General features: G+C 42.0%; 1 protein-coding gene across 1 annotated transcript in view; it reads right to left on the bottom strand.

The window, feature by feature from the left end:
• Window positions 1–18,486: 18,486 nt before the first annotated feature.
• The window catches only part of LOC122643529 (ultraviolet-B receptor UVR8-like), a 46,626-nt gene continuing 37,634 nt past the window's right edge, over window positions 18,487–27,478 (bottom strand). The window contains exons 8-11 of the mRNA XM_043837147.1: window positions 21,047–21,100; window positions 19,837–19,947; window positions 19,615–19,671; window positions 18,487–18,770 (exon numbers count right to left, since the gene is read on the bottom strand). Of these exons, the coding sequence (XP_043693082.1) occupies window positions 18,552–18,770; window positions 19,615–19,671; window positions 19,837–19,947; window positions 21,047–21,100 (441 nt within the window). The 3' untranslated portion in view covers window positions 18,487–18,551. The remainder of the gene's footprint in view (window positions 18,771–19,614; window positions 19,672–19,836; window positions 19,948–21,046; window positions 21,101–27,478) is intronic.

Below are 27,478 nucleotides of genomic sequence, written 5' to 3'. Positions count from 1 at the left end.
GACCCTATGAATGTAAGGACTCAAACCTTATTGATAGGGAAACCTAAATCTATGCGGGTAGAGACCCTCAATGGGGTGCGTAGAATCTAAACCTGTGGGTAGGTACTAGGAAAGGAAAGTAATAGGCTGGTTTGGGCTGTTTATTTGAGTAAGCCATGAAGGTCACGTGTATTTGGAAGTCACTCATAACACCTCAAGCTAGTGACGACTCTATTTGAACTTTACTTGGTCCATCCAAACCTTGTTTAGACTCATAGAGAAAGTCCTACACCGTGATTTGACTTTCCAAAGAAAGGACTTAGCGAACCGTACCTGAGAACTTCTTGTTCTGGTGGATTGACCTAGATGACAGATATGTCCATAGGAATTTGAATGTAATTATTGAATCTATGCCTACATATTGGTGTGATAAATATATATATAGATATCCCTTAGAACCTTGGACTTGTGTGACTAGAGTGATTCTCTGGTACTACAAATATGACTTACCTCGACCTTGCTGTGAAACTAGTTGGAGCCCTGACCTTGGTTGACCAAACCTTAGGGTAATGAATAATGAATTTAATGATCGAGTAGGTTAATTTATTGAGACCTGCTTGAAGAGTTGACTTGGACCAAAACTATTAAAGGGTTATTGGCTCTCGAAAGAGGACTGATGTGGACTCTTCCTTGTGGGATAATTGTGTAGTAGGTTTAAAGGTTGTGAAAGCTGAAACTGAAGGATGTAACAAGACCTTCTCCAACGACAGATATGAATGGGGTAATGGATCACCAAATGCGTTCCCTCCGTACTGGGAGTGAACAATAGGAGATTCCATTAATAGTCCAAATCATTCTAAAGTTGGGTTAGATAATGAGACAACCAGATGTGAAAGCCTTCAGAATGTAAACCCTATGTTGGGTCATGGACAGGTTAAATCCTATAACCCAAGAATGACCAGAGTAGTGAAGGCTAGAGTGGTATCACCTAATCTGGAAGATCTAGGGAACCTTTATTCCTTGAGACTTAACTTAGTAGTTGGAACCCTGTTTTCCTAGGGTTATTGTGAACCACACCCCTGTGGTAATGTGACCCTGTAAGAAAAAGAGAATTATGGAACCTGACTTGCTGTGACATGTAGGTACTGCCTCATCTTGACCCGACCTTTGTCTTAGTTTAAGATGTGGGTGACTTGGGATGTTGTTATCCAATAGCCCTTATCACTTGAGACCCTAGCTGCCTCAAATTTCGGGACGAAATTTCTTGTCAGGTGGGGAGAATGTTATACCCGCACCCCGGGAGTATAATTAATTATTAATTCTTCCCCGTGACGTGTAGTTATCACTGCCACGTATGCTGGTGAGTTGTTCTCACTGGTGGTCAAACCCAGCTATAAAATTATTGACCATAGTACAAGTTTGCCTGTGGAAACTAGTCGGGATCACGGAGGTTGCACCTTGACATGTCAGGGGTAAGTAGTTGACCAAATTTGTTGTGTGCTTACTGCCCTCTCAAAGCCCTCGACGTGTGGTCCAAAGGCCTTGACCTCTTATGGTGGGAACCACCTTCCTACTCGCATCGGAGGCAAGGTTACTGGCTGCCTCCGACCCTGAATCCAATGCTGCTGACAAGGACCCTTGTGGGTGAGACCCTGTGGCTAAGGTACTATTGGTGTCCTGCCATGTTTGACCCTACCCAAATAGACCCTAGGTTACACTTATGAGGCCTTATCCAAATAGGCCAATAAAGGTGATTTTTCTATATGAGAGAGATGGGTAGTACTATTCCTTATTCTCTTTTTCTTTCCTAACCTAATCGTGAAAGGAGAGGAGAGCTTTGAGGAGAGGAGGCAACAAGGAGGAGAAGAAGGAGGAGGGGAAGAAGAAGAAGGAAACAGCTGCTGGGTTTGGAGCTTTAAAGAGGGCACATCTTGTGTATCTCAGACCAGGTAAGCCACGTGCCCCTTTTCCCCCCTTTTCCTCTCTTTCCCCCTTGCTCGTTTGAGCTTGGGTGGTTCTTTGGTTGCAGCCCCAAGATGGGGATTTCTTTTTGGAAACCCAAAGGATTAGCTCGAGCCATTTGTAGCTTCCCTTGTAGGATGCTGTCTTATTTTCTTTACATCCCTTGAGATCTCTAACTAAGTCTCTTGACCTAAGGTTCCAACCACCAAAGGAAACCCCAAATCTGAATTTTTTGAGCTTTTGATCCTTTAAACCCCCCTTAAATCTTTGGATGTTGGGTGTTTCTAACACCCAAATATACTCCAAGACAGCCCCTCCCTAGTCCTTTGAGGCTTAGAGAACCAAATGGGACAACCCTGGGCTTTTAAAGACCTAGAAATCACACCTGGATTGCATCGGAGGCAAGACTGCGTGAGTCCAATGTTGCCTCCGATGTGGCCTGAGCCTGCAGGGAAGGTCAGACTCAAGGTCGGAGGCAAGACTGCGTGAGTCCGATGTTTGCCTCCGATGTGGCCTGAGCCTGCAGGAAGGTCGGACTCAAGGTCGGAGGCAAGCCTGCTGAGTCCGACGTTGCCTCCGATGTGGCCAGAGCTTGCAGTGATGGTCGGACTCAAGGGCGGAGGCAGATCTCTGCTGAGTCCGACGTTGCCTCCGTCGTAGTTTTTAAGGCTTATAACTTATGTAAACTGTGGGGTTTCTCTATGAGGCCTCCCCTACACTCTCTCACACTCTTATTCACTTCTATAGGCGCCAACATATGTGCAATGGAGTGATTTTGAGCGGGAATCGTTGCGCTTATACAAATTCTATTTGAAGTAATTGGTGAGTGGGTTTGGGTGACTGTTTGAGCTTGTTTACTATTGCTTATTCATGCATTTACGAATTATATTGTGACATTATCATTCAAGCATGATTGCATATTTGCATTTATTCTTATTCGATGATGATGATGATTGATTAGGATGATATGGATTTGTGTTGGGTTACGGTGCCAGGAAGTACTGGCACCGGAACCCCCGGATTACGTGGAATTGTATATTGCATCTCATTCTTGCCTGTATGAGCTGTGTTGTGCTGGTACCCGGGTGTTAGATGGAATGGGACGTTGACATACCCGAATGTACCTCTCAACACGATAGGATTCATGTAGCATATCTGTGGTTAGGCTCAGTTCCCTATGCTACGACCCTTACCGATAGGGGGTTTAGGTGTTGGGTAGCCGAGCACCTGGCTCGTGGAGAGTTAGAGAGGCCAGGCCGGGGGTAGTAATGGTTATCGGGGTCTGCCTGCGGGTGGTGATGACTACGACGGCGCGGCTCCATAGTAATAATTGAGGTTGCATTGTGGTGAGAATGGAAGGATCCACAGTGTCTTCCCGAGTTATTGCAGTAGCATATACCCATTGACTTAGCATTGTGTGTTAGGTGATAAATGAATTAATAATGACATGCACCATGGACTATTTGTGATTGTGTGATTATGCATCCCCTTTTCTCTCTCACTAGCTCGGTGGAGCTAACCCCCGTGTACACATTCTTTTTAGATTTTGATGCAGATGATTATTGTTGAGACTTCAGAGACCTTGACTGAGGATCATGGCGATGGTTGTCCATGATGATTGTGCCTACGGGCTATACTGTTACTTGGGATCGTTCCCGTTTTGTTATTTTTGAGAGCCTTGCGCTTTGTATAAACTTTTATGTTTTACCTTTTTGGTAGCTACTTGATGGTCATAGGAATTTTATAACTATATTACTTATTATCATTAGCCAATGAACATCTTATAATTATTTCATTTACGCTTTCGTAAACTCTGACCTATCTTAGAATGTAATATTCATTTGTCTTTCGAACTCTGATATTATTGTATTTTAATAATGCTTTATGCAAAACTGTGAGTTGGCCACTGCATCAAGATCCTGGCGGTGAGGTGGGATGACGCGTGTCATCCCAATCATACCCTGATATTGTACTTTATCCCTTGTCGGGATAGGGGTGTGACACTATATGCATGAAATTCATTTATATTAATCTACCTAATAATAAAACTGAGGTAGGTAAAGGTACTACTACAATCCCCAATACATGTATCCTTAGTGCGGGCTTTTAACCCCTTCTCGCTATACATCCATTGAGTTGTCGAAGAAGACCAGTTGGCTCTTGCATTCTCTCCATGGACAGCCCAACCAGCCCTATGTGATTATCCTGTGATACCATCCCCCTTTTTTGAAGGATGGATACCCAACCAAAAAATACCCTTATGTATTAGTTCTCTCATAGGCATCCAATACCTTAACCCCTGTTGGAAAGGGTTCGTAGCACGGGTGGTGATATCCCAAACATATGCATTCTATATGACATCGTACGAATCGGGTGGTGCCACCACATCCCATAATATGGGCCACCACCAGCCTCGTTTCAAAGCCGACTATGATATCTAGGCTAACAATTTAATGATAACATACGAGTCGGGTGGTGTCAACCGCATCCCATTCTACGGCCTACCACCAACCTCGTTTCTATTTAGGCTAACAATTTATATGTAAGCATTCCCAATTGTTATTTCATATCATCAGTAGTTTCCAATATAATTCCAAACATGATTAAGAATTAATAAAAGAAAGCAATGTAAATTATTCTTCACATCACAACCCATTAGCTATGTTACACCTACACGTATGTTTTAATTCCACTCACCTTGACTAATGCCTGTTGGTTCAAAAGATTGTTCGGGTTGGCTTTGATTCGACACCTTATACTGGAGCTATGACCTATGTTACATGGATTATTAACTGTAAGTACCGTGGTCCTCGGGACGAGGGTTCCTCAGCCTCTTGGCGACAAGGATTGGCTTCGATGAATAACGGTGTATCATTCTGATATATCACCATGGGGATTGGGATCATGCTTTATATAGAAATGGAGTCGCCACCTAGGGTTAGGGCCTAGGACCCAATGGGTGTAGCCCCATCTGGGGTTAGCGGAAAGGGCTACGTGATTCCATATGGTCTGGTAAGAGATTCAGGGTAAGTAATCAGGTTACGAAGGTGGGAAGGTGTTAGGCACCCACCTTGCCCGGATAAACCGGTCTTTCTACTAGATGCTGGTTTTTGAATATTCTCCCTTAATAATATATCATATACTAACATGTAAGGCTAAGTTATGATGTACTAATCATGACAAAGAAAGAAAAATCATTTACTATGTATACTAAAACGAGTTACTTCAATTGTCTACATTATGCCAAAAATAATGAGAGGGAAAGAGACAGATACCTGTCTAGAAATACAAGAAATAAATGAAAGCGCACCGAGGGTGAAATATGTGATGTCCCACGACTCAGGTGGAGACAGACAATCGGCTTGTCTCTCTCTTGTTGGACAGAGTAAGGACTATATGAGATGGGTTTCGCTACTTAAACTTCGGGCAAAGTAACGGCTATATAAGGGATTCTTGTTATCTGTATACAGACAGAATAACGACTGTGAAGGGGGTTTTTCGTTATCCATATACTGATGGGATAACAATACCCAAGAGTAGAATTGCTCTATGCTTGGATGGATAACCGAAGGATCTACCCACATTGAAGAACTCCACTCACTCACATACTCATGAGGGAAAGATGGAGGAATAGAGGGCGAAAAGGAGGCAAAACAAGCCCTGGAGGGTCTCTTTACCCGAGAAAAGCTTGAGAAATGAGGGAGGGGGACCCTCCTATTTATAGGGAGGGGGGACCCTCACCCTTGGTCTGATAAGCCCTCCACCGTGCCATGGAGATGTCCACGATGCCGTGGGTGACGTCAGCAGGCTGATGTCACACCCCTTCATGGCATCGTAGAAATCAAGTACACGTCCCCACGGTGCTATGGGAAGGAGCCCACGGTGCCGTGGGGACGCAATACCACTTTTCCTTATTTTTTGGGTTTTTGGCTCCCTTCTGACCGCCGTGGTGGGGGAGGGTGAGTAGTACCTCCTTTAGCGTTTAGTAAAAGGGTCTGATAAGTCATTTTAGGGATGTTAGGCTGATTTAGTTCAAATGTAGGGACAAGAGTCCTTCTTGAGAGAGATACCGATGTTTGTCCGTGTCTTTTTGTGATCATCGTCGGGGGGTGACAAAATTCAGTGTCTACATTAACACATGTTAATTTTTTATCAAAGTGGTTACGAGTCTTAGGTTTACCTTAGGTCTAGGTTGGAATAAAGTTCAGATTCAAAGCAGTGTTGACAACAACTCTGGATGATCCATTGGACCTTTGGAACGTCCAAAGAGGAAAATGCGACAACAAAAAGGAGTTTCTTAGGATTTTCTAGTTTTATACATGTAGACGCTGAATCTTGTCACCCCCCAGGGATGACGACAATCGAACGCAAATGACTGGCAATGTCCCTAAAAACCAACCCTTCAATGCTACATAACCCAAAACCATCCCCGTTCACCCTGTAAAGCGTACACCGTATGCACGATAACCCCACGGACAAGGCACAACCCCATCAGGAAGACCAAAGTCTATGCGGTCCCGTAAGGCAGCATCGTAACTATGGCCCTACATGCTTTACGCGGCCCCACAAGGCAGTATCGTGCACTGCACAGCCCTACAGGGCAGCACCGCATGAAGCCTCATGGCCCCACCAGGCAGCCCTGCCACACAGTGTAGCGACCTGTTCGGCCCTACCAGGCAGCCCTACCGTGCATGCTCTGCGGGTTTACCAAGCAGCCCCTCGGGCACGTGGATTCCATTTTTCCCCTTTTTCCCACTTTCTGTGGCCCTGCCAGGCAGCCTCGCGGGTTCCCAGATTCCATTTTCCCTTTTTTTCCCACTTTTTGTGGCCTTACTGTGCGGCCCCGCGGGTGCCCAGAATCCATTTTTTCCCCTTTTTTCCCACTCTTCGCGGCCCCACCGTGCGGCCTCGCACATCTACCGTGACACCGTTGAACCCAATTTTGCCTATAAATAGCCCCCTCACCCCCTCATTTGCAACATTCAAAGTTTGTGGGAGAGGGGGCACCCCCAAAGCTCTAGTTTTCCAATTTTTCCTAGTTTTCTTGTTTCAGGGCCCTTTCCCAATTCAATTTTGAGCCTTCAGGCCATGTTTCCTTGTCCGAAGCTTGGGTTATCCAAATCCCGCTTCTTCGACCACTTTTTGTCCTAGTCCTGGGAATCTCCCATGGCCTAGCCACTCTGCCCAACATTCAAGCATCCGATTTTTTGAAACCTTACAATGCCATTATTCTGTCCGAGATCTTAAGATCCTAGACCAGTAAGCTATTACTCTATCCCACAGAGGGACAAAGACAGTCTTTTGCCTCCACCTGAGTTGGGGGACACCGTCTGTCATGCATAATAGCATTGGTTTAAAGCGTATAGGTATACATTTCCTACGTTAACTTTGATTCCGACACAATGTAGACTTTCAAATATTATCGTATGGTGTACAGTAGTTAGTGTAAATTAGTTTAATTTCATTCAAGCAGTTTGCGCATCATTGTAGCCTTGCATGTTGGTCTAGGACATTCATAAAGGGAGTATATTCGAAAATAAGCATCTAGTAGAAAGACCAGTTTATCCGAGCAAAGTGGGTGCCTAACACCTTCCCACTCTCGTAACCCGACCACTTACCCCGAATCTTTGACCAGACCAACTAAAGTCTCGTAGCCCTTCCTAGGGCTACACCAATGGATCCTAGGCCCTAATCCTAGGTGGCGACTCCATTTTGAATTATTGTATGACCCCCATCCCCTGATAAATCTTGATAATCATTGACCCCTGAGAAGATGCTTTCCTTCTCTCTCCAATCGAGGAGCAACTTACCCTCCGCGTGGAACACGCCAGAACGGATCCTCACAATACACTAGTAGCATTTAGGTGTAGTTGCAATGGTCTCCCCCATGGCTAGTCCACAACTTACCCTCCACGTGGAACACGCCAAAATGGATCCTCACAATACACTAGTAGCATTTAGGTGTAGTTGCAATGGTCTCCCCCATGGCTGGTCCATAGTTTGGTCCCATCTTGGATCATGGTACTTGGGTTTCCCAAGAGCATGGACTGCAGCAAGGCTGCAAGGGCGAGGGAATTTTTTTGGGTTTTGGTCCCAATGGCCATTAGGGGCATTAATCTAAGTCTCTTGGGATTTGGGTTAGAGCCTAGCCTTAAAAACCATCACTGGACCTTCCACTGGACGTGTGGAATGTCCAGAGTGGAACGTCTAGTGCCTGTACAACACAGAGTTTTTTAATATCCACAGGGATTTCTTTGTAGAATTGCTCCCAATTTGACTTGGGATGGTGCTCAGTGGTTAGTAATGGATATATGTAGGTCCCTGTGATGGGATTACATGGTTCCAATCCTGGTTTCCCATTATGGGTAATGGTTTTGATTAAAGCAACCATTGTTCATTCTCTGTAAGCCTATAATCTGTTTCCTAGCATTCTTAATCATATAATCATTGTGATATTAGTTACTTTAGCCCTTTACAGTACTAATCCTATGCAATAGAGTAGGCAATATAACATACATGTGAGGATCCATGGTCCTATCCTACAATTCATGCTCTATGTACATGGTTTGGCATAATAATAAGCCATATTCATGGCTGGAACTGATGTCTGTGCAGTTCTGTGTTTGTATGGATGTAGATGAAGAGTAAGAACATAGAATTCAAAGCATGCATGTGATGAATCATGATCCTAAGCATAAAACCTAGAGTAAACAAGCAAGGAAAACATGGTGGATGATCTAGCAATGGTTCATTTATGGAATTCCTCTCAAGAACTAGAATTGGAGGACATGGTAGGGGTTAGGATCGATTCATAAGAGAGGTATACCTTCAAGAATTTCATAAATGATTAAGGCCCAAGCTCCCTTCTCTCTTCTTTCCTTCTTCTTCTCCTTCCTTCTCTTCTTTCTCTCTTTCTTTATTTCCTCTCCCTTGTATGTTTTGAACAGTATGAGCCTTTCTAAAATGGGTTGGGTTTATATAGACTTGGCTCCCTTAAGGTCTATTTGGCTAGGGGCTGTTTTAGGAAAACCCAATTCTTTTCTTAGTTTTCTATGTGTAAGGATGGGTAGGTGGGTCCCACATGGTCTCATAGCTGGGGAATGGTTTCTACAAGTCATTGGGAATGTGGTGAGGGGATCCCCAATGCAAGACACTGGACTCCCACAAGTTTGGAGTGAAATTTTTGCTTTGTTGTTTTAGCTTGAATTCATTCCAAAGACCAAGGCCTTCATATGGGCACCTTCCCCCACATGTCTACTAAGCCATTACAAGTATGAATTTGGGCATGACCCCGAGGAATGTAACAATGAGGTATTACCTGGAGTTGTACATCTGATGATGCGTGGAGCAGTTGCATGGTGATGGGATCCTCCTCCTTGCAGGTATGTTGAATGTCATCAGTGGTGGCACCTCACTGAATTCAACCACTGGGTTGATACACCACAGAGTATTGGTGTGTGTAACCTTAGGCTCCTGATCTATAAGCAAGGTTTCACTCAAATTGGGGCAGGTTTATCAATTAAAAGTTAGGTCACATAATTGATCCAAACTAAGGTTTGAGGCCTTTGAAGCTTAGGCATTCCAAATGGGGTTAGGGGAGAGGTCCATGGGGTTTTTAAGGATGAGTATTAACTCACCATAGATTTTCCTAAAAGCATAAAACAGATCCTTGGGTTCCAAGTGGAACCCTAGGTCAAACTTCCAGTTCAAGAATTCTCAACACAAAACCAAGGAGGCGAAGAGGGGTTTAAAGGCATCAAGGGTAGACCTTAGCACCACAGTAGGTCATCTAATTAGTATATTTAGAGGGTAATTTAGATTGTACATAACCCTCATTAAACCTTTAACAGGTCTACACAAACAGCCACGAAGTAAGCGAGGTCACTGGGGTATAACTTAAATTCTAAAGTTGCTATCCAAATAAATCAGTCAGATTTGGGCCCACTATAGAGGGCCTTTCTCATTGATTGGGTCCAAGGTTCCCTCATAGGAAATGAATCCCTTTAAGTCTAATTTACAACTTAACTTGAATCGCATCGATACGATATGTATAGACAAAGTTATTGTCAAAAAAGTGAGCAAAGGTTCAGAGCTTAGCAATTCCAAGTAGGACTGGATGCAAGTGCGGTTTCACGCAGAATGTTGCATCCAGCCTTGCATCTGACTACATCCAAAACACGATTTTCTTCCCCAATACTCAACCAAATCGATCCCTAAGGCCCTTAATTGCTCTAAGGCCTTGTAGGGATGGTTTCTAAGGTTCATTAGGGTCCTATGAACCCTAATGGCACAATGAATCAAGGCATCTATGGTCCATACCCGATTGATTATCCAACCCAAACTTGGGTTTTTGGGTCAAAAACCTAGGTTGTTGGTTGAATGGCACCTCAAAGAGAAGAGCAATGCTATACAATGGCACCCTAAGGGACCAAAATCAAGTCCCACACAAGGGTATTGAGTCCCAAGTGGAACCCAAGGCCATTTTCAACCCCAAAATCCAAAACCCTAAGCTAACAATTAAAGAAATGAAGAGGGAGAGTTGGAAAGATCACTCACCATCAATGGGGAAGCAAGAACCAAGGCTAGGTGAGCCCACTTAACCTCCTTCCTTCTCCTCTTCCTTTCTTTCCTTTTCTTCTTCTCCTTCTTCCTTTCCTTTTCTTCTTTTCTCTTCTTTCCCCTTTCCATGATTTGGTCTTTGGAGAAATGAAGAAGAGCTAAAGAACCCACCCCATCTTCTTGGTCTTTGGAGAAATGCGGAAGAGCTAAAGAGCCCACCCCATCTTCTTCTTCTTCTTGGCCTTAAGGCCCATTTGGTTGACAACTTTAAGTCCTAAAACCTATTTAAACTCAAGTTGGGCAATGTGGGCCCACCTCCTTGACCCCACATGATATGGAAGGATGGGGATGGGGTTCACCATGCCCGGGAATACTAATGCAATGTCCAAGACACGGGGCAAGTGTACCCCATGCGAAAATTTACCCACTAGAGGCTCAACAGTACCATCGGATACAAGGCCGGATGCAATAGCAATCTTGCATCCGCCCTTTCATCCAACCCTAGAGATGGCTTTTCACTCTATGTTTGACTCCGAGCTTTGGCCCACACTTCAAGGGCTTTAAGGGGGTAGGTATACATAACATCTAGGGTTAAAAGTTCACCCTTAGTTGGTGTCATTGACCATCAAGGTGAAATTCCATTCTTCGATCAAGCTTTCCCCCCTTGACTGCCACGGTCCAAGGTCTCAGGTGTCGACTGTTGCCAGCGTCACCATACCTACCAATGAAAATTCAATTCAACCCGAACAATTAGGGTGTATTTTGGGTGCGGGTATAACATAGGTGGTCTTCATATTTCTATGCTTCCATTTTATCTTCCATTCTATCTTTCATCTCACCCCATAATTTCCCCCACTGAGTGAGCTATTCTAAGTTTCATCTCACCCTATAACTTCCCCCGCCAAGTGAGGTATCCAACAAAACATCACTTTCTCTCTCACCCCATAATTTCCCCCGCTGAATGAGGTATTCAAAAATCAAAGCATTCATTACAAACACGCATTCATATCATAATATCCGTCATGTGAACGAAATCCCATTTTAATCCTTACAAGTTCTCATGTTCAATTATTCTCATATTTTAGCCATGCATTCGCTTTCACCCGGCCATATGAAACAATTATATAAACAATCATCATATCATGCTTATCATTATTCTATCACAATCAACAAAGGTACTTCCACAATAATATATATATTCATTACATAGAACACACAAGTGAAAGAATCATCTTGGAAGTATAACCCACTCACAATTTGTAAATCTCAAGTCGAGACTTCTCCCTCTTAAGCTTTCGAAATCCGTTCACTTCACGTCACCTATGGCCAAAGTAAATCAAATATGAGTTATAGCATTTGAAGGAAGTCTTCCTTCCAACCGCATTGGCTTCCTCGAGCCAAAACACGCATAACGAGCCAATCAAAGCTCAAATGGATCCGTCAGTATTCTATCAGACTCACCGGTAGGCCATTGGATCCCCTACCAGATAGCCGGTAGGCCTATCGGACTCGCCGGTAAGTCGTCCGCTAGCCACTGTAAGTTTAAACTCTACAGACTAAAAGCTCCAGAATCTAACGGTGAGCACCGGTATCCCTAGTGGCGCTTTTGGACTCGCCGATACGGGCCCAGGTCTTTTCTTAGCTGTGGATTTCACCAGATTCTTGGGGAAAGGCGTGATCTCTAGCCCTCAAACTCAAATTGCAACCAAATGCACATGAAGTGGCCCTTTCATATGCATCACTTCCATGAGTGATTCACACAATCGCACCCATAAAAGTCAAATAGAAACTCATACTAAGCCCTTAGTCTCATCGTTGGAGAAGACTTCACATAACCCAGACCTTTTGACCGTAGGAGCTCAAGACTCACACATGCAACCATGGAATTTTATGCACTAAGACAATGCACACCTAAATTATACTAGAATGATGCTTGAGATGGTAAAATAGTGTGACATTTACCTCCACACAAGCTGTGATAGCAAATGGAGTTGAAGCTTGTTCAACCAACACAAATGCAGCAGAGCACGGTTCCCAAGGTGACTTGAGCTCGAAAAACAACTGATCTATAAAGGGATTAGGACTACTCCTTCTACCAATGATGTTTCCTTACAATTTTCTACTCAAACTCATCATCTCCATCAACATGCAGCCTAAACCCTCTCTCTCTTTTCTCTCTTTCTTCCTCTTCCCTTGCTTCTTTTGCTGAGAAATGAACAACTCAGCCTAAGCTCTTCTTTGATCTATTTATAGTTTCTTATTAATTATTACATTACTAATCTTGTTTTCTTGTAGATTTCTAATGACTTTTATCAACTAACATAACTATCAACTAATTAAACTAACAAGACTAACTGCCATAATGGCATGGTTGTAATACACAAGATCTTTCAACTTTTCCCAGATTTGCCCTTGCTGAATAGGAACTAAAATAGTGTCCCCACTCACAATCTCACCAATAGTGACTCTCACCAGGATTGGGATGATTTTGTGCATAACATAAACACAGATCATGAGCAAGTTGCTCCCACAAATCTCATCCAACATATTGCGCCCAAGGCAAGCAGTGACGAGGAAAGCATCACCTCTCCTGATGATCCTTGAGGTGAATGGTATATGAAGGGCACAGATTTTGACAAGTGGAGTAATAATATTTACCAGCAGCTGGAGGATGTGTTTGAAATCACTTCATCCACTCAAACCGTCCTATACTAGGAAACTTCCAATCTTCCCGACATCCAGTGTGATTTCTTCATCGTACAGTGTGACCGACTCACTATGCCCGATGAAGATGATCTTCTCTTAAGGCTCTTGTATGAGCTAAAGAATGTAACATGGCTAGAAAATGTCTTGGCCAAAGACTTGTTCGATAAACCTTCCGATTCTCCAATTCTGCATTCCATTGTGTTGGAAGGGCAAGCTTGGATCGCCAAGAGAGGAATGGGAGATATGGCTCAACAACATTAATACAGAGGGGCCATTCTCTGACCCCATGGAAGATATCCACCCAATCATCCTTGACAATGATGACTCGAGTGATGACGGGTTAAAATGGCGTTCTGGAATACAACCAGAGCCTTGTTATATGACAGTCGAAGGAATTTGTGAACAAACTGCAGGATTTTCCTTTTGATTGTTCAAAATATTGGAGATTGCCAGAAAAGCACAAAACATGCTTCAGCAAGTTGTGCCATCAGACAAAGCCTATCAGAAAGAACTCCAGTATCAAAGCCCGGTAAGAGAGGTAATTCTCACAAACTGTAAACTCACTAGAAAATGCAGTTGCACTGGTGTATGCCTTGACTAAGGATTTGTGCGGAAGTCCTCCAACTTCTCCTAACTATACCAGTTAGGATTACCATGAATGGGCTGAAGAGTATGACAGAAACCTTATCCACAATGTCATTACGGATGGGCGTTTCTTTGACCCTGTATAGAGTATCTGTCCCGCCACTCCTGAAGAAGAAAAGGAGTACTCTGAAAAGGATGATCCCATGGTTGGCACGTTGGTTATTACCGAAAGTGATGTGGAGGAAGATTGGCCTATTGACCTCATCATCAAAGATACACACCTAATAGTGGTAGAAACCAGAAGTGGGAAGGGCTTCAAACCAAAAAGCTTAGTTGTTGAAAAGTAAACCCTGACGGTAAAAGAACAAGGTCAGTATAGCACTTCGCTGGTCCCTGAGAACCAAGTACTGGGGCAGTTGAAAAAAGTACAAGCTAACCATTTGGGGGTTATTAATGGCTTCTCCAGCACATAGAGAAGCAGTTTTGAAATCTTTCACTTAAGTGCAAGTGCCAGTAGATATGGACCTGGTACAACTATCACATATAGTAGGTGCCACTTATGCAGTTCAGTCGCTTTTATTCTCAGAAACAGATTTGCCACAGGACGAAACAAAGCATACCCGAGCTCTACATGGCTACATGTTTATTGAATGCAACGGGAATCAGGTCCCCAAGTTTTGATTGATGTTGGAAAAACCTTCCCTACCTCCATGATTGTTTTGATGATAACAAACGTGTTGGCACACGCCATTGTGTATTAATATGTCAACAGGTTTGATGATGGAACCAAGAAGATCAAGCCAAGAAATTAAAGGACAAAAAGAACAAGGATGTTCAAGACAAAGTTTGAAAGATCAAGGCTTTGAAGACACCTCACCATTCTCACAAAAGAATAATTGAAAAATGAAGATTGAAGATTGAAGAACATCACTTGAGGAAATCAAGTAGAAGACCTTCATAAAGATGCTCGCGTGCACATTCACAAATACACACACACTTGCATACTTATATTTGCATTTGAATAATATTAATACAATTGCATTTGCATCATATAGAGACCTTAGGAGATTGTTATTTGAACCCACATGACCTTAGGAAATGTTGAAAAAAGGTTGGAGCAAAACCCCACATTCAAAACTGTCGGAAACAAACAAAACAGGGGAACGGGAATGTGATCTGGTAGATCGGATCTCAGAGCCCAGTTCGTCCAGATGCTGGCAGCAGCATCACAGGAACATTCCTGTGACTTGGTTTGGTCGACCGGATCAAGTGGGACGATGGTCCGATCGACCGGACTGCGATCGGATGGATTTTTGCCCTCCAACGGCTAGTTTTCAACGGATCTATTTCTCCAACGGCTATGATCCGGTTGACCGAATGGACCAAAAATAGATCCGTTAGAGCACATTTTGTATATATTTTTAGAGCCTTAAATGAGCCTATAAATAGAGAACATGTGAGAGTTTTTCACTCATCCAATACAGTCCAAAATACTACTTTTGTGAGAGGTGAAAAGTCATTCTAAAGTTCTATTGATTGAAGTCTAGTAATCTCCATTAAGATCATCCAAGATTGACTTCAACACTTAAGACCTTTACAAGCTTTCATTCTAAAGAGAAGTTCTAAAGACAGTCAAAGCATTAAGCATCATTGCAGATCATTCATCACTTGCAAGGAGTACATGTCACACTCCTTGTCTAGGTAATTCTTATCTTTTCTTTATTGTATTTACTGTTTATGCTTTTGAGTTGAGAAAACATTAGTGTATTAATCTAGACTGTACTTAGATTACTACGTGGGATCCTCTTATCCCGGTAAAATGATTTAGGATCCTCTTATCCTGTGAAAAAGATTGTAAAGGTGTTCGTCCCACCTATTGTACTGAAAGGAAGAAGCTAGTAAAATTCTCTCAAGATTGAGAAGAGTGGATGTAGGTTGGGTTAGCCGAATCACTATAAATCTTGTGTGTTCTTCTTTTTGAGTATGTATTCTTGTCTATCTTGTCTTAATCAAAGAAAATTTAAAAAGGCTAATATGTCACTAGTGATAACCTACTCACCCCCTCTAGGTTATCTCACAATTGATAATGGGTCAACTTTGAATGTGCTACTTCTGAAATCTGCTACATGCATTGGGCTTGGCAAAGCCCAGATGAAGCCTTCCAATTAGACTATCAGAGCATATGACAACTCCAAGAGAGAGGTCCTTGGAATATTCACTGTTGACTTCCAATTGGGGCTAACCAAGTTCACTACAAATTTTAAGATAATTGACAGTTTGCCTTCCTTCAACATGATGTTGGGACGTCCATAGCAGCACCAAGAGGGAGCTATAGCTTCTACCTTACATCAGAAGTTCAAGTTCATCAATGAGAATAGGGCCATCACAATTTTCGGAGACTCCGATTTTATTAACACCTTGGCCAACATAGAAGAAGGAAAAACCCTAGAGCAAGAAGTGCAACTAGGCGGTTTTGAGATAGGAGGTGTTTGCACGATTCTCAACAAGGGACATCAAATCGTAGCAAAGCACTACTCAGAGTGGAATCTTGCAGTACTCAAAATGATGAGGGATATGAACTACTTTCCAGGACTCAGTCTAGGGAAGAACTAGCAAGGTATCCCCTAGTTACAAGACTTCCCAAGCAACAAAGGTACCTCCGGACTAGGGTACCAAGGGTTAGGAAGCAAAGCAAAGAGGTCAAAGAAAGGTTTGCAACCCTACTACAAGACATTGAACGGTTACTTCGTCAAGGAAGGAGAGGATTTTCTTTACTGTGGGAATCCTAAACCATGGTTTGAGAAAGTTGTGGCACGAATCAGGCCTAGATTCGAGATTTTCTTCAAAGACAAGATTGACTGGGTTGCACTCGAGCTAGCACAAATACAACTTAAGAGAGAGGATGACTACATCGACATCAGTGATATGTTCAAGATAGCTATAGTTTTCACGAAGGAGGGAGAGGGTCCAACATTGCAGTTGTTAATCTGTCCCGCCAATGAACCTCTACTAAACTGGACCAGCAATGCCCTAAATTTTTATTTAGGAGTCTGTGCATATAACTAGCCCCAAGTATTTTGCCCTAAGATAGACTTGATTGATAAGACATCATTTCTATAGTTCTACAGAAGATAAAGCAGTCATCTACAAAGAAGAGATGGCAGATGATCAGGGTTGAACGGGCCAGTTTGATGCCCTTTAAAAATCCATCAAATTGAGGAGCAGAAAAAATACAAGAAAGGCCTTCCATAAGGAGGAGGAAAAGGTAGGGTGGAAGAGAGTCTCCTTGACAAAGACCTCTGGAAGGGATGAAATAAGAAAAAGTAGAACCATTGAGTTTGATAAAATAAGAAAAAGAAGACCGACATAAGGATATGAGATTACACAAGTGATCATTGAGTCCAAGCATTTTCGTAATATTATGTAGAAAACTCCATTCAAATCTATCGTAACCCATGAACATGTCGATCTTGAGAGCCAAGAACCCAAGTTTTTCCTTGTGGTTTAAATAATGAAATATCTCTTGAGCTAAGATGACATTGTCAGTGTTTGGTATGCATTCTTGGAATGCATTCTAGGTCGATTTTGTATTCTTGCATCATAAAAATAGTTGTTTTTATTGTCCGAGATTGCAAAATCAACCCAGAATGCATTCCAATAATGCATACTAAACACAGCCTAAATTCAGGAGCAGCTAGTTTTAGATGCCTTGCAGTGTTTGACAAAGTCTAGACAAAGTTCCTTGAAATGATATTTAGTATCATTGGAGGGTATCCCGTATAAATCTTAGGGATAGAATTGTTTGTCATTCTAAAACTAGCTACGTTGATATGGAGAGTTCAATAAACTTTTATTGATTTTAACAAGGTGTCAAAAATACCTGCAAATGACAAGTAACATTAAATGATTCTAGTATATCACATATCATGGAAGTATTAATATAATAGATGCTGTTAGGATGGAAGATAAGTAGTCTGAAAATGGATTTACTTTGGTTGGGGATTTAGGGCATAAATGGAGGAGAAAACTCCTGCATGGAGTTTGAACTCAGCAAATTTTGTTTGTGGTTTTAATCCCTACTGGTGGTGGGACTTGGATATGAATAGCAAGTACCTCTTATAATGGAGACAAACTCCATCAGAATAGTAATTCTCATGATGATGATGTTCTGTACTCTTGACAATCTAAATTCAGCTTTTTAAGTACAACCAGATTATAGCTCTCTAATCTTAATAGTTAAAACCTATTGACACTGAATGCGACCCTTCAGTTTGTCTTGTATATGATGACGCCATCTAATGTCAAATTATGTAATGTTCATTTTTCCGGTAGGGCTGGTGATGGTAGTGGTCGTAGAAAGTGCTGTCACGTCCCAGTAAGTCAGCTGCCATGCTTGAAGACGCCTTACTAGTTATCAGAGGAGATACTGAATTCTTCAAGCAGATGATGTCTGAGGTCCTACACCAAAGGTTTACAGCTAGCACAGAAGCACATGACCCAGAGAAGTGTTAACCCTGATCCACTATCAGCTCAGTAGCCAAATCCTTGAATCATTTACAACCACCATATATATTGCAGAGTTCAAGGATTCACCACAATGTAACCAATTCCGATCAAAATTTATTCAATTGTCATAAATGATCAAAGTGTCCTACCCCTACCTCCCCCTCCCCCTCCCACTCCCACTCGCATGTCAAAAGAAAATCAAATGCTGCAGTATACAAGTTTATAGATCTTTAGTCTTGAGTAAGCATTTTGATCTACTTAATTTCAGATGTCTCTTCTGATTCATCAGTCTGCCACATGGCTATTGCTAGAGTATGGCGTCCACCACAAGCAACAAGCATAGCACACCAACGTCCATTGCTGCCACTGCCGCTGAGATTCCTAAGAGGTGGGAGGTTTATTGGCACCTCATTTGGGTGGCCAGTTGTCACTTTCCTTCCATATCCTAGGCGTCCATGGTCTCCTCGTCCAAACTGCCAATGAGAAACCAGTCAGCTATCTTGCAAACATTGGGTTTCCTCTGACCCTAACAACCCCCTCCCCAAAAAAAAAAGAAGCCCAAAAGGTTTTCTGATCAAACCAAATCACTATTTTTTTTTTAAATGACAAACTGTGGATTAAAAGGTGCTAATATCATCAGTTCCCAACTCCCAAGTTTCTTTTTTGGGTAAATTCCCAACTCCCAAGTTAGATCTACCAGGAATTGTACCACCTATTTGGACAGTTTCAGTCCAATAGCCTGACAGAATCTCCTGAGAAAATTATCCTCTCCAATTCCCTAAAGCTCGGCAGTGCTAGGTGGAGATGCCAACACGTGGCAGCTCGGACATCCAACGGTCCAAGCTCATTGACTATGTTGAGCTCGGACCATTGGATGTCCGAGCTGCCATGTGTTGGCATCTCCACCTAGCACTGCCGCACTGCCGAGCTTTAGGAATTGGAGAGGATAATAATCCGAATTTCCTGTGTTTGCCACAGCTCCTATGGTTTATTCAGCCTAGTGGGGCCCTGTCATATGGGAAAAGGTATAAAAAGGATTCCTTCTTTCCCAAGCCTTTTCTAAGAAAAATATTGAAATGGGCATTCTGGATTTTTCATATCATCCCTACAAACATCACAAATAGAAGAGGCCATCTAGAAATGGGTAAAGATAATTTATAACCAAACAAAGTAGGTTGAATCTGATTTTCCAGCAGCCTTTTACATGACCCTGCTGCATGAGCAATGAAAAAGATAACATTGCATGCTCAAAATGATTTTTAGATTCTTCTCTAGGTGAGCACTCAAGAATTCATTTGAAAGCTGTAGGGTACTCACTGAGAACATTCTCCCATCACGTGTTAAAGCCACTGAGTGTGTACCACCACAGGAAACCTGAATACAACATAGTCAAGAATAAATCATATGAAGTTGAATATGGAAGCAGAAAAATGAATGCCTAACAAGGCCATGTTTTGGTAACATATTAACAAGGAATGCATTCCATAAAGAACAGTAAATCAGATGGTTGGCACTGAAGATTTAGTTCACAAAATGTACCTGAACAATGTCCTCCCCTACAAGGAGTTGAACCTTTTGTGGCACCATTTTACTGCTTTTGTCATCTCCAAATCCAAGCCTACCATGCTCTCCTCTTCCCCAAGCATACACCTGCAATGCAAAGATCAAGGCAGTGGACTTGACGCAGACTACCAACAGTACCCAACTCTATATAGTAACGAGCAAAGAAAAGCCTTTTGATTTAGCAGAAGATATGGACCAACATGACATGGAATGGCTGGGTACATTATGACCCTCCTCAGACCTGGCAGTGGCGGGAGCCTCGTGCACTGCGTATGCCCTTTTAATATAGACCAACATGCTACGGAACCAGATTCATATTAAAAAAAAATACCCCTTAGTATTTGGGATATCAAATCATTTGAGTGGGGTTGATCGAGTTAAATACTTGATTGAAAAATGTCTCCATCTCCTTGAGTATCATCATGGAACTCAATTATTACTTGAGACATTTCCTAATGAGGTTGTACACTTATGTGGTTTTGAACAAAGGTTCCTTTGTAACATAAAGTTCCCTACATTGACATGTATAGTAGTCAACCAATAATAAAAGTTTAATTCCCTTGAGCCCATGCTCAGTTTTGAAGTAAATAACAGTTACCTTGTCATTATCTTTATGAACATTCTAAATTTATGAATAAAAATACTAACCATGGCCCTAAATCTGAATATCATAGTTAAAACCTTCACTAATTTTTCATCTTTGTATTCAATCAACACAAACAAGTAACAAATGGAAAAATGTCAATTTTTCATAACTGATACTTCAAAATAAATTCCAATTCTCACTTGGATCTTAACTATAATCAATAAAAATAAGCCAATTTGGGTGGTAAAATTTTCCCATCTGTTTGGATAATTCAGCAGTATTTGTTTAGGATGTTAACTGGAAAAGCATGAGACGCTAAATCTAAACACAGGTAGAAGATAAGGATATTTTGACATTAAACTTCATCATAGTTATATAATCTCCTTTAATCAGTCAGTTCTGAGAAGGGAAATGAGGAAATGGAAGGGGGAGAAATTCCAATATCCAGTCAAATTTGCAAGTTTAGTGAGACCAACAAATACCTCATCTTTTACCTTCCTTCCCAGCCCTCTCCCCCCCCCCCCCAAAAAAAAAATTAAATAAATAAATAATTAGAAAGAGCACTATGTAAAATTATGTTTTACAACACAATATAAATACCTCTCCTTGATTTGTCAACGCAGTGGAATGCCATCCTCCTGCAGCAATATCAACCTGGAGAAGCATAAAGATATGAATACCTTTCAGGCCCTTTGTAGTTAAGCTATGAACTAAAAGTAAATACTAAATGAACATGCAATTGGGCAAGTCAGTAATATTTTGAACAAGTGCTGTAAAATAATTAAGTACAATATAGTTATATAGACCTACGAAAAAGGTCAAAACCACTGAAGAAGAGAAGCTGAACATCAGGTCTGCATGGGCCTATGACTGGCTTTAATATGCCATAGAATGGCACTCCATGGCCACATCCAACAACGCCATATTCTTTAACCCGTGTAAAATGTACAGTAATCAAATGGATTTCATATGGATCACCTTTAAATCAAGACATGTTCATTGATATTTACCAATGGGACCAATTATTTAAGGATAAGTACTATGGCTACAGTTTGAACAGTAGTTAGTAAGTGTAATTGTTGAGATAAGGCTACGTTACCCACTAGGGATAACCTAGTCCTAGTTGGCTTTCCTTTCTTATTTTAGTTTGATTAGTTTTTAATTGTTTTTTCCCTGTTTTTCTCCCCTATACGATTCCTATTTGGGATTCCTAGTTATAGTGGGAATTCCAAGTAGGAATAGGATTGGGGGGGATTCCTATCTTTGCTGTAATTTGTTTTTATTATAAATAAGAGTCTGGGATGATCAATCAGATTATCTAAGCATTAATTCCAAGGCTGTTTACATGGTATCAAAGCCTAATCTGATCTAGGAACAGCTACTCTCGATTTCTGGTTCTCTCCTCTCTCTTATTTCTCAGTTTTTTCTTTTATTCTTCCTCTCCACCACTCTCGGCCTCTTTCTCTCCATCAAGGCAGCAACTATGAGGTGATAGAATGCAAATTTAGTTGCTGCCCTCAATGTCACCTCATTGAAGATCAAAGAACAGAGGTGTGACCTATTTCTGCCGGCAGGTTTTTTCCATCCTTGGAGATCGAACTATTTTTCAACTGGAGTTTGATTTCTGCACTTATGGAGTTTGGTTCCTGCTATTATTGGTTTGCACCAGTCCTTGTTTGAAGACTGCAGCATTGGTTTAGATCCAATTCTGCATTTTTTTCTGCATCTTTTTCTTGCAATCAGGGTTTCTGCAATCAGATTTTATTCCTAAATTTGGCAAAAATTTAGGGCTTTTTATTGGCTTATTAGAAAGAGCTAATTTTTGGCAGATATCTTCCCTGCTATTAGAGGGAAACTCGACATCAGTTTCAAACCATTCTGCAGGCTGAAAATTCTGCAATTTCAAAACCCATTATTCACACTCGAATCAGGTTTTTTGAAGATCTGATTTTCACTACTGCTTGGCTGAATCATGGGTGACTCAGAGATGACTACTGCTACTTCTGGAGGAGATCAAACAAGGTCTGATTTTCTCCCTTATGCTGTTGCCATCAAGCTTGATGGTACAAACTACTTAATTTGGGCCAGATCATTATCCCTAACATTGGCTGGAAGGGGACTCAGTGGCCATCTTACTGGCACCACCAAACAACATACTGAAGAAGGGGCTGCTCGTACTAAATGGGCTGCCAATGATGCAATGGTAATGTCATTTATTCTAAACTCTATGACCACTGACCTCTCTAGTCAGTATCTTCTCCTTGACACTGCTACATAAATATGGACAGCTGTCAAGGGCACTTATGGTCGTTCAGGTAGTGGTGCCCAGGTTTATGAAATTAGGAAGACACTCCAAAACACTACTCAGAAGGAGATGTCTGTCACCAAATACTATGCTACCCTCATGTGTTTATGGCAACAATTGGATCACTATGCTCGGTTTCAGCCTACTATTGCTATTGATATTACTGCCTACCACGCCTATGTAGACCAATTCCGTGTCTATGATTTTCTGGCTGGCCTCAATGATGACTATGACCCTATTCGGGTGCAAGTCCTTGGACGGGTTCCTTTCCCTACTCTAGAGGAGACCTTTTCTTATGTTCACAGTGAAGAGACACGCAGGGCTGCCATGATGATTACTCCCAAAATTGAGAGATTAGCCTTCCAGACTGCTGGTTCCACTGTTGTTGCTTCTGCTGACAGTGTTGCTACTTCTACTACTACTACCAAAGAGCCTGTTAAGTGTGAGCATTGTCACAAACCATATCACACTAAGGCTCAGCGTTGGAAATTACATGGGAAGCCAGCTGATTTTGAGGCTAAACGTGGTCATGCTAAGTCTAAAAACAAAGCCAATCACACTGAAAGTGTAGCTCCAACTCCCACTCCTGATATCGGGTTCTCCCAGGAAGAACTCCAGGCTCTACGTCGTATGCTGAACACATCTGCTGCCTCTACTACGTCTGCTGCCAATTCAGGTTCCTTCTTTGCCCGTACAAGTATTTCCTTTGCTGGTCATTTTGCATCAATAGCATCCACTCCATGGATCATAGACTCTGGTGCTACTAATCACATAACAGGTTCTTTCAGTCTTTTTAATACATATTCTCCTGCTTCTGGTAAGGATAAAGTTAAAATTGCTTATGGGTCCCTCTCCTCCATCTCAGGGAAAGGATCCATTGGTTGTTCTCCTTCTCTTACACTGTCATCTGTGTTGCATATTCCCAAATTTACAACTAACCTTCTTTCCATTAGCAGTATCACTAAATCCCTGAATTGTAAAGTGACTTTTTTTCCCACTCACTGTGTCTTTCAGGAACTAGACTCAGGGAAGACGATTGGATCGGGTAAAGTGCATGGTGGATTGTACCTACTTGATGGCGATCCTAAACATACTCAGACTTTACCTTCGGCAGTTTTCTCCTCTGACTTACATAAATGGCACTCTAGACTAGGCCATCCCCCCTTAGGTACTTTATCTAATTTATTTCCTGCATTAGTTAAAGACTGTAATAAGGAAGATTTTTTTTGTGAGCCTTGTGTCTTGGCTAAACAGACACGTTCAACTTACCCTATTTCTAATAAAAGATCCTCTTCCTTATTCCATATTGTTCATACTGATGTGTGGGAGCCTAGTAGGAAAGCTTCCCTGACTGGCCATCGGTGGTATGTCACTTTTATTGACTGCTATTCTAGGTTCACTTGGGTATACCTTATGCACAAAAAAAGTGTAAGTTTTTTTATGTTTTCAGCACTTTCATCAAATGATTAAGACCCAATTTAATGCCACTCTTCAAATTTTAAGGAGTGACAATGGGAAAGAGTATATGGAAGGTCAATTCGAAAAATACCTTACTGCACATGGAATCCTCCATCAGACCAGCTGTGTCGATACTCCAGCCCAAAATGGTGTGGCTGAGAGAAAAAACCACCACCTCTTGGAGGTGGCTAGGGCTCTTATGTATACTCGCAATGTCCCTTCCCTTTATCGGGGGGATGCTGTCCTTACTGCAGCCTATTTAATTAATAGGTTGCCCAGTCGGGTTCTTCTTTCGCAAGCCCCTATTGAGCTATTACTTGGCTCTTTTTCCTTTATAGTCCCACCTAAAGTTTTTGGCTCCGTTTGTTATGTCAAGGATACAAGGTCCCCTGGTAAACTTGACCCACGTAGCCTCCGCTGCATTTTCTTGGGATACTCTGCTACCCAAAAAGGGTACAAATGTTACTACCCTCCATCCCACAGGACTTTTATCAGCATGGATGTTGTCTTTCATGAAAATGTTCCATTTTATGTGTCCCCACCTCTTCAGGGGGAGAGTGTTACTGAAGATGTGCTGACTATTAACTCTCCACCTCCACTTCAGTCTATTTACCATGAGTCTGAACCAGTTCGGCCTGCCCCTGGTACTCCCCCTGAGTCAGGGGGAGACCATTTCTATTTAGGGGGAGCAAGCTACCCCAGTCCAAACTCCTATCCAGAGGACTATTAGTGAATTTCAGAGGAGGATTGATGCCAGTAATATGAAGACCTATGGAAGGAAACATAAGCAGGTCCAATCAACTGTTGCTCCAGTACCCATCCAATTGCTGAACCCGGATCTAGAACCTGCCTCTCCACCTGGTAATGTTCCTGATTTACCTATTGCTCTTCGCAAAAGTGTCAGATCTTGCACTCAGAATCCGATATCTCATGTTGTTTCTTATAATTCCCTTTCCCCATCCTTTCGTGCCTTTGTTTCCTCTCTTTCTTCTGTTCGTATTCCTAACAATTGGCAGGAAACTTTATCAGACGGAAAGTGGAAGGCAGCTATGATGGAAGAAATGGAAGCCCTGAAAAAAATTAACACATGGGAGCTTGTGGTTCTTCCACCTGGGAAGAAAACCGTTGGATGCAAATGGGTGTTTGTGGTGAAACAGAAGGTGGATGGCACTGTGGATAGGTATAAGGCACGACTCGTGGCCAAAGTGTTCACTCAGACATACGGCATTGATTACCAGGAAACTTTTGCACTTGTTGCCAAGTTAAATACTATTCGTGTGTTATTATCTTGTGCAGTCAACCTTGGATGAGATTTGCAGCAGCTAGATGTAAAAAAATCCCTTCCTAAATGGAACACTGGATGAGGAGGTGTATATGGACATTCCATCAGGATTCTCTTGTGACAGAAGCCAAGGAAAAGTATGTAAATTGAAGCGTGCACTTAATGGACGGAAGTAGTCACCTCGAGCATGGTTTGTGCGGTTCCACAAGGCCATGATTTCTATGGGCTATAAGCAGAGTAATACTGATCACATACTCTTTATAAAGAGGGTTGGTGAAAAACTCACTGTTCTTATAGTCTACGTCGATGATATAGTGGTTACTGGCAATGATGGTGATGAGATCAGACGGTTGAAGACCTTCCTTGGACAAGAATTTGAGATTAAGGATCTAGGGAAACTACAATACTTTCTTGGGATTGAAGTAGCCAGATCTTCTAAAGGCATTTTTCTCTCCCAGAGGAAGTATGTCCTAAATTTATTGGTTGAGACCGGGTTGCTTGGCTGTCATCCTTCAGATACTCCTATGGACCCTACTGTTCGACTCAAGGAGAAAGAGGGTGAGCCTGTTGATAAAGGCCGGTACCAAAGACTTGTAGGGAAGCTGATTTATCTTTCACACACTCGTCCTGACATTGCTGTCACCGTGAATACTGTGAACCAGTTTATGTATGATCCCTACTCTTCACATATGGAGGTTGTTCTTCGTATCTTGCGCTATTTGAAGTCAGCTACAGGAAAAGGAATTCTTTTGTCTACGCATGGTCATCTACGGATTGAAGCATACACTGATGCTGATTGGGCTGGTTCTGCAGATCGCAAGTCTATTTCTGGGTATTGCTCCTTTGTAGGTGGAAATCTTGTCACGTGGCGTAGTAAGAAGCAAAATGTTGTTGCTTGTTCTAGTGCCGGCCGAGTTTCGAGCTATGGCACAAGGGATTTGTGAGTTACTCTGGCTTAAAGGGCTGCTACAAGATCTTGGTGTTCCTATTCGTCTTCCTATGATGTTGTACTGTGACAACAAGGCTGCAATCAGCATCGCACACAACCCAGTACAGCATCATCGTACCAAGCATGTTGAGGTGGATAGGCATTTCATCAAAGAGAAGTTAGAAGAAGGGTTGATTTGCATTCCCTTTGTGACGTCTACTGATCAACTTGCAGATATCTTCACTAAGGGATTGTCTGGGAAGCTGTTTCATCCCAATCTAGTCAAGTTGGGCATGAACGACATCTTTGCTCCAACTTGAGGGGGAGTGTTGAGATAAGGCTACGTTACCCACTAGGGATAACCTAGTCCTAGTTGGCTTTCCTTTCTTATTTTAGTTTGATTAGTTTTTAATTGTTTTTTCCCTGTTTTTCTCCCCTATACGATTCCTATTTGGGATTCCTAGTTATAGTGGGAATTCCTACTAGGAATAGGATTGGGGGGGATTCCTATCTTTGCTGTAATTTGTTTTTATTATAAATAAGAGGCTGGGATGATCGATCAGATTATCTAAGCATTAATTCCAAGGCTGTTTACAGTAATAAACACAGAATCTGGAACCAGTACCTGCCAAAGAGAAGAAGAAAGGAGACAATAAGGAGAGGAGCAGCCAATTAAATTAGCCAGCTCTCTCCATCATATACTTGTAACAACCAAAAACCTTTACATCGCATAGAATCCTTGCTGAAATAGAAACTAAACTCCCATTCTAACTAGGAAAGCAAAACATAAAGGAATTAAAGAATTAAAATTAACCAACTACATCACATTGGGCCAAACTCTCAATCATGACAACATCTAACACATTACCGCAGGGACAGTAATACCCGTACTGTACACTTAACACTCCCCCTCAAGCTGGAGTATACCAAAAGACTCCAGCTTGGAACAACAAAAATAGATATTAAAAGCAGCACCAGTCTTGAACATTTATCATAGTCATAGACGCCAATAAGCACAGAGAACTTCATTCTGGTAGAAGTATCAACTCAAGAACAACA

The sequence above is a fragment of the Telopea speciosissima genome, chromosome 1 (genome assembly GCF_018873765.1).
Source record: "Telopea speciosissima isolate NSW1024214 ecotype Mountain lineage chromosome 1, Tspe_v1, whole genome shotgun sequence".
In the NCBI taxonomy this organism is placed as follows: domain Eukaryota; kingdom Viridiplantae; phylum Streptophyta; class Magnoliopsida; order Proteales; family Proteaceae; genus Telopea; species Telopea speciosissima.
Note: the sequence above shows the minus strand (reverse complement) of the source record. Positions and strands in the feature narration are given on the sequence as shown.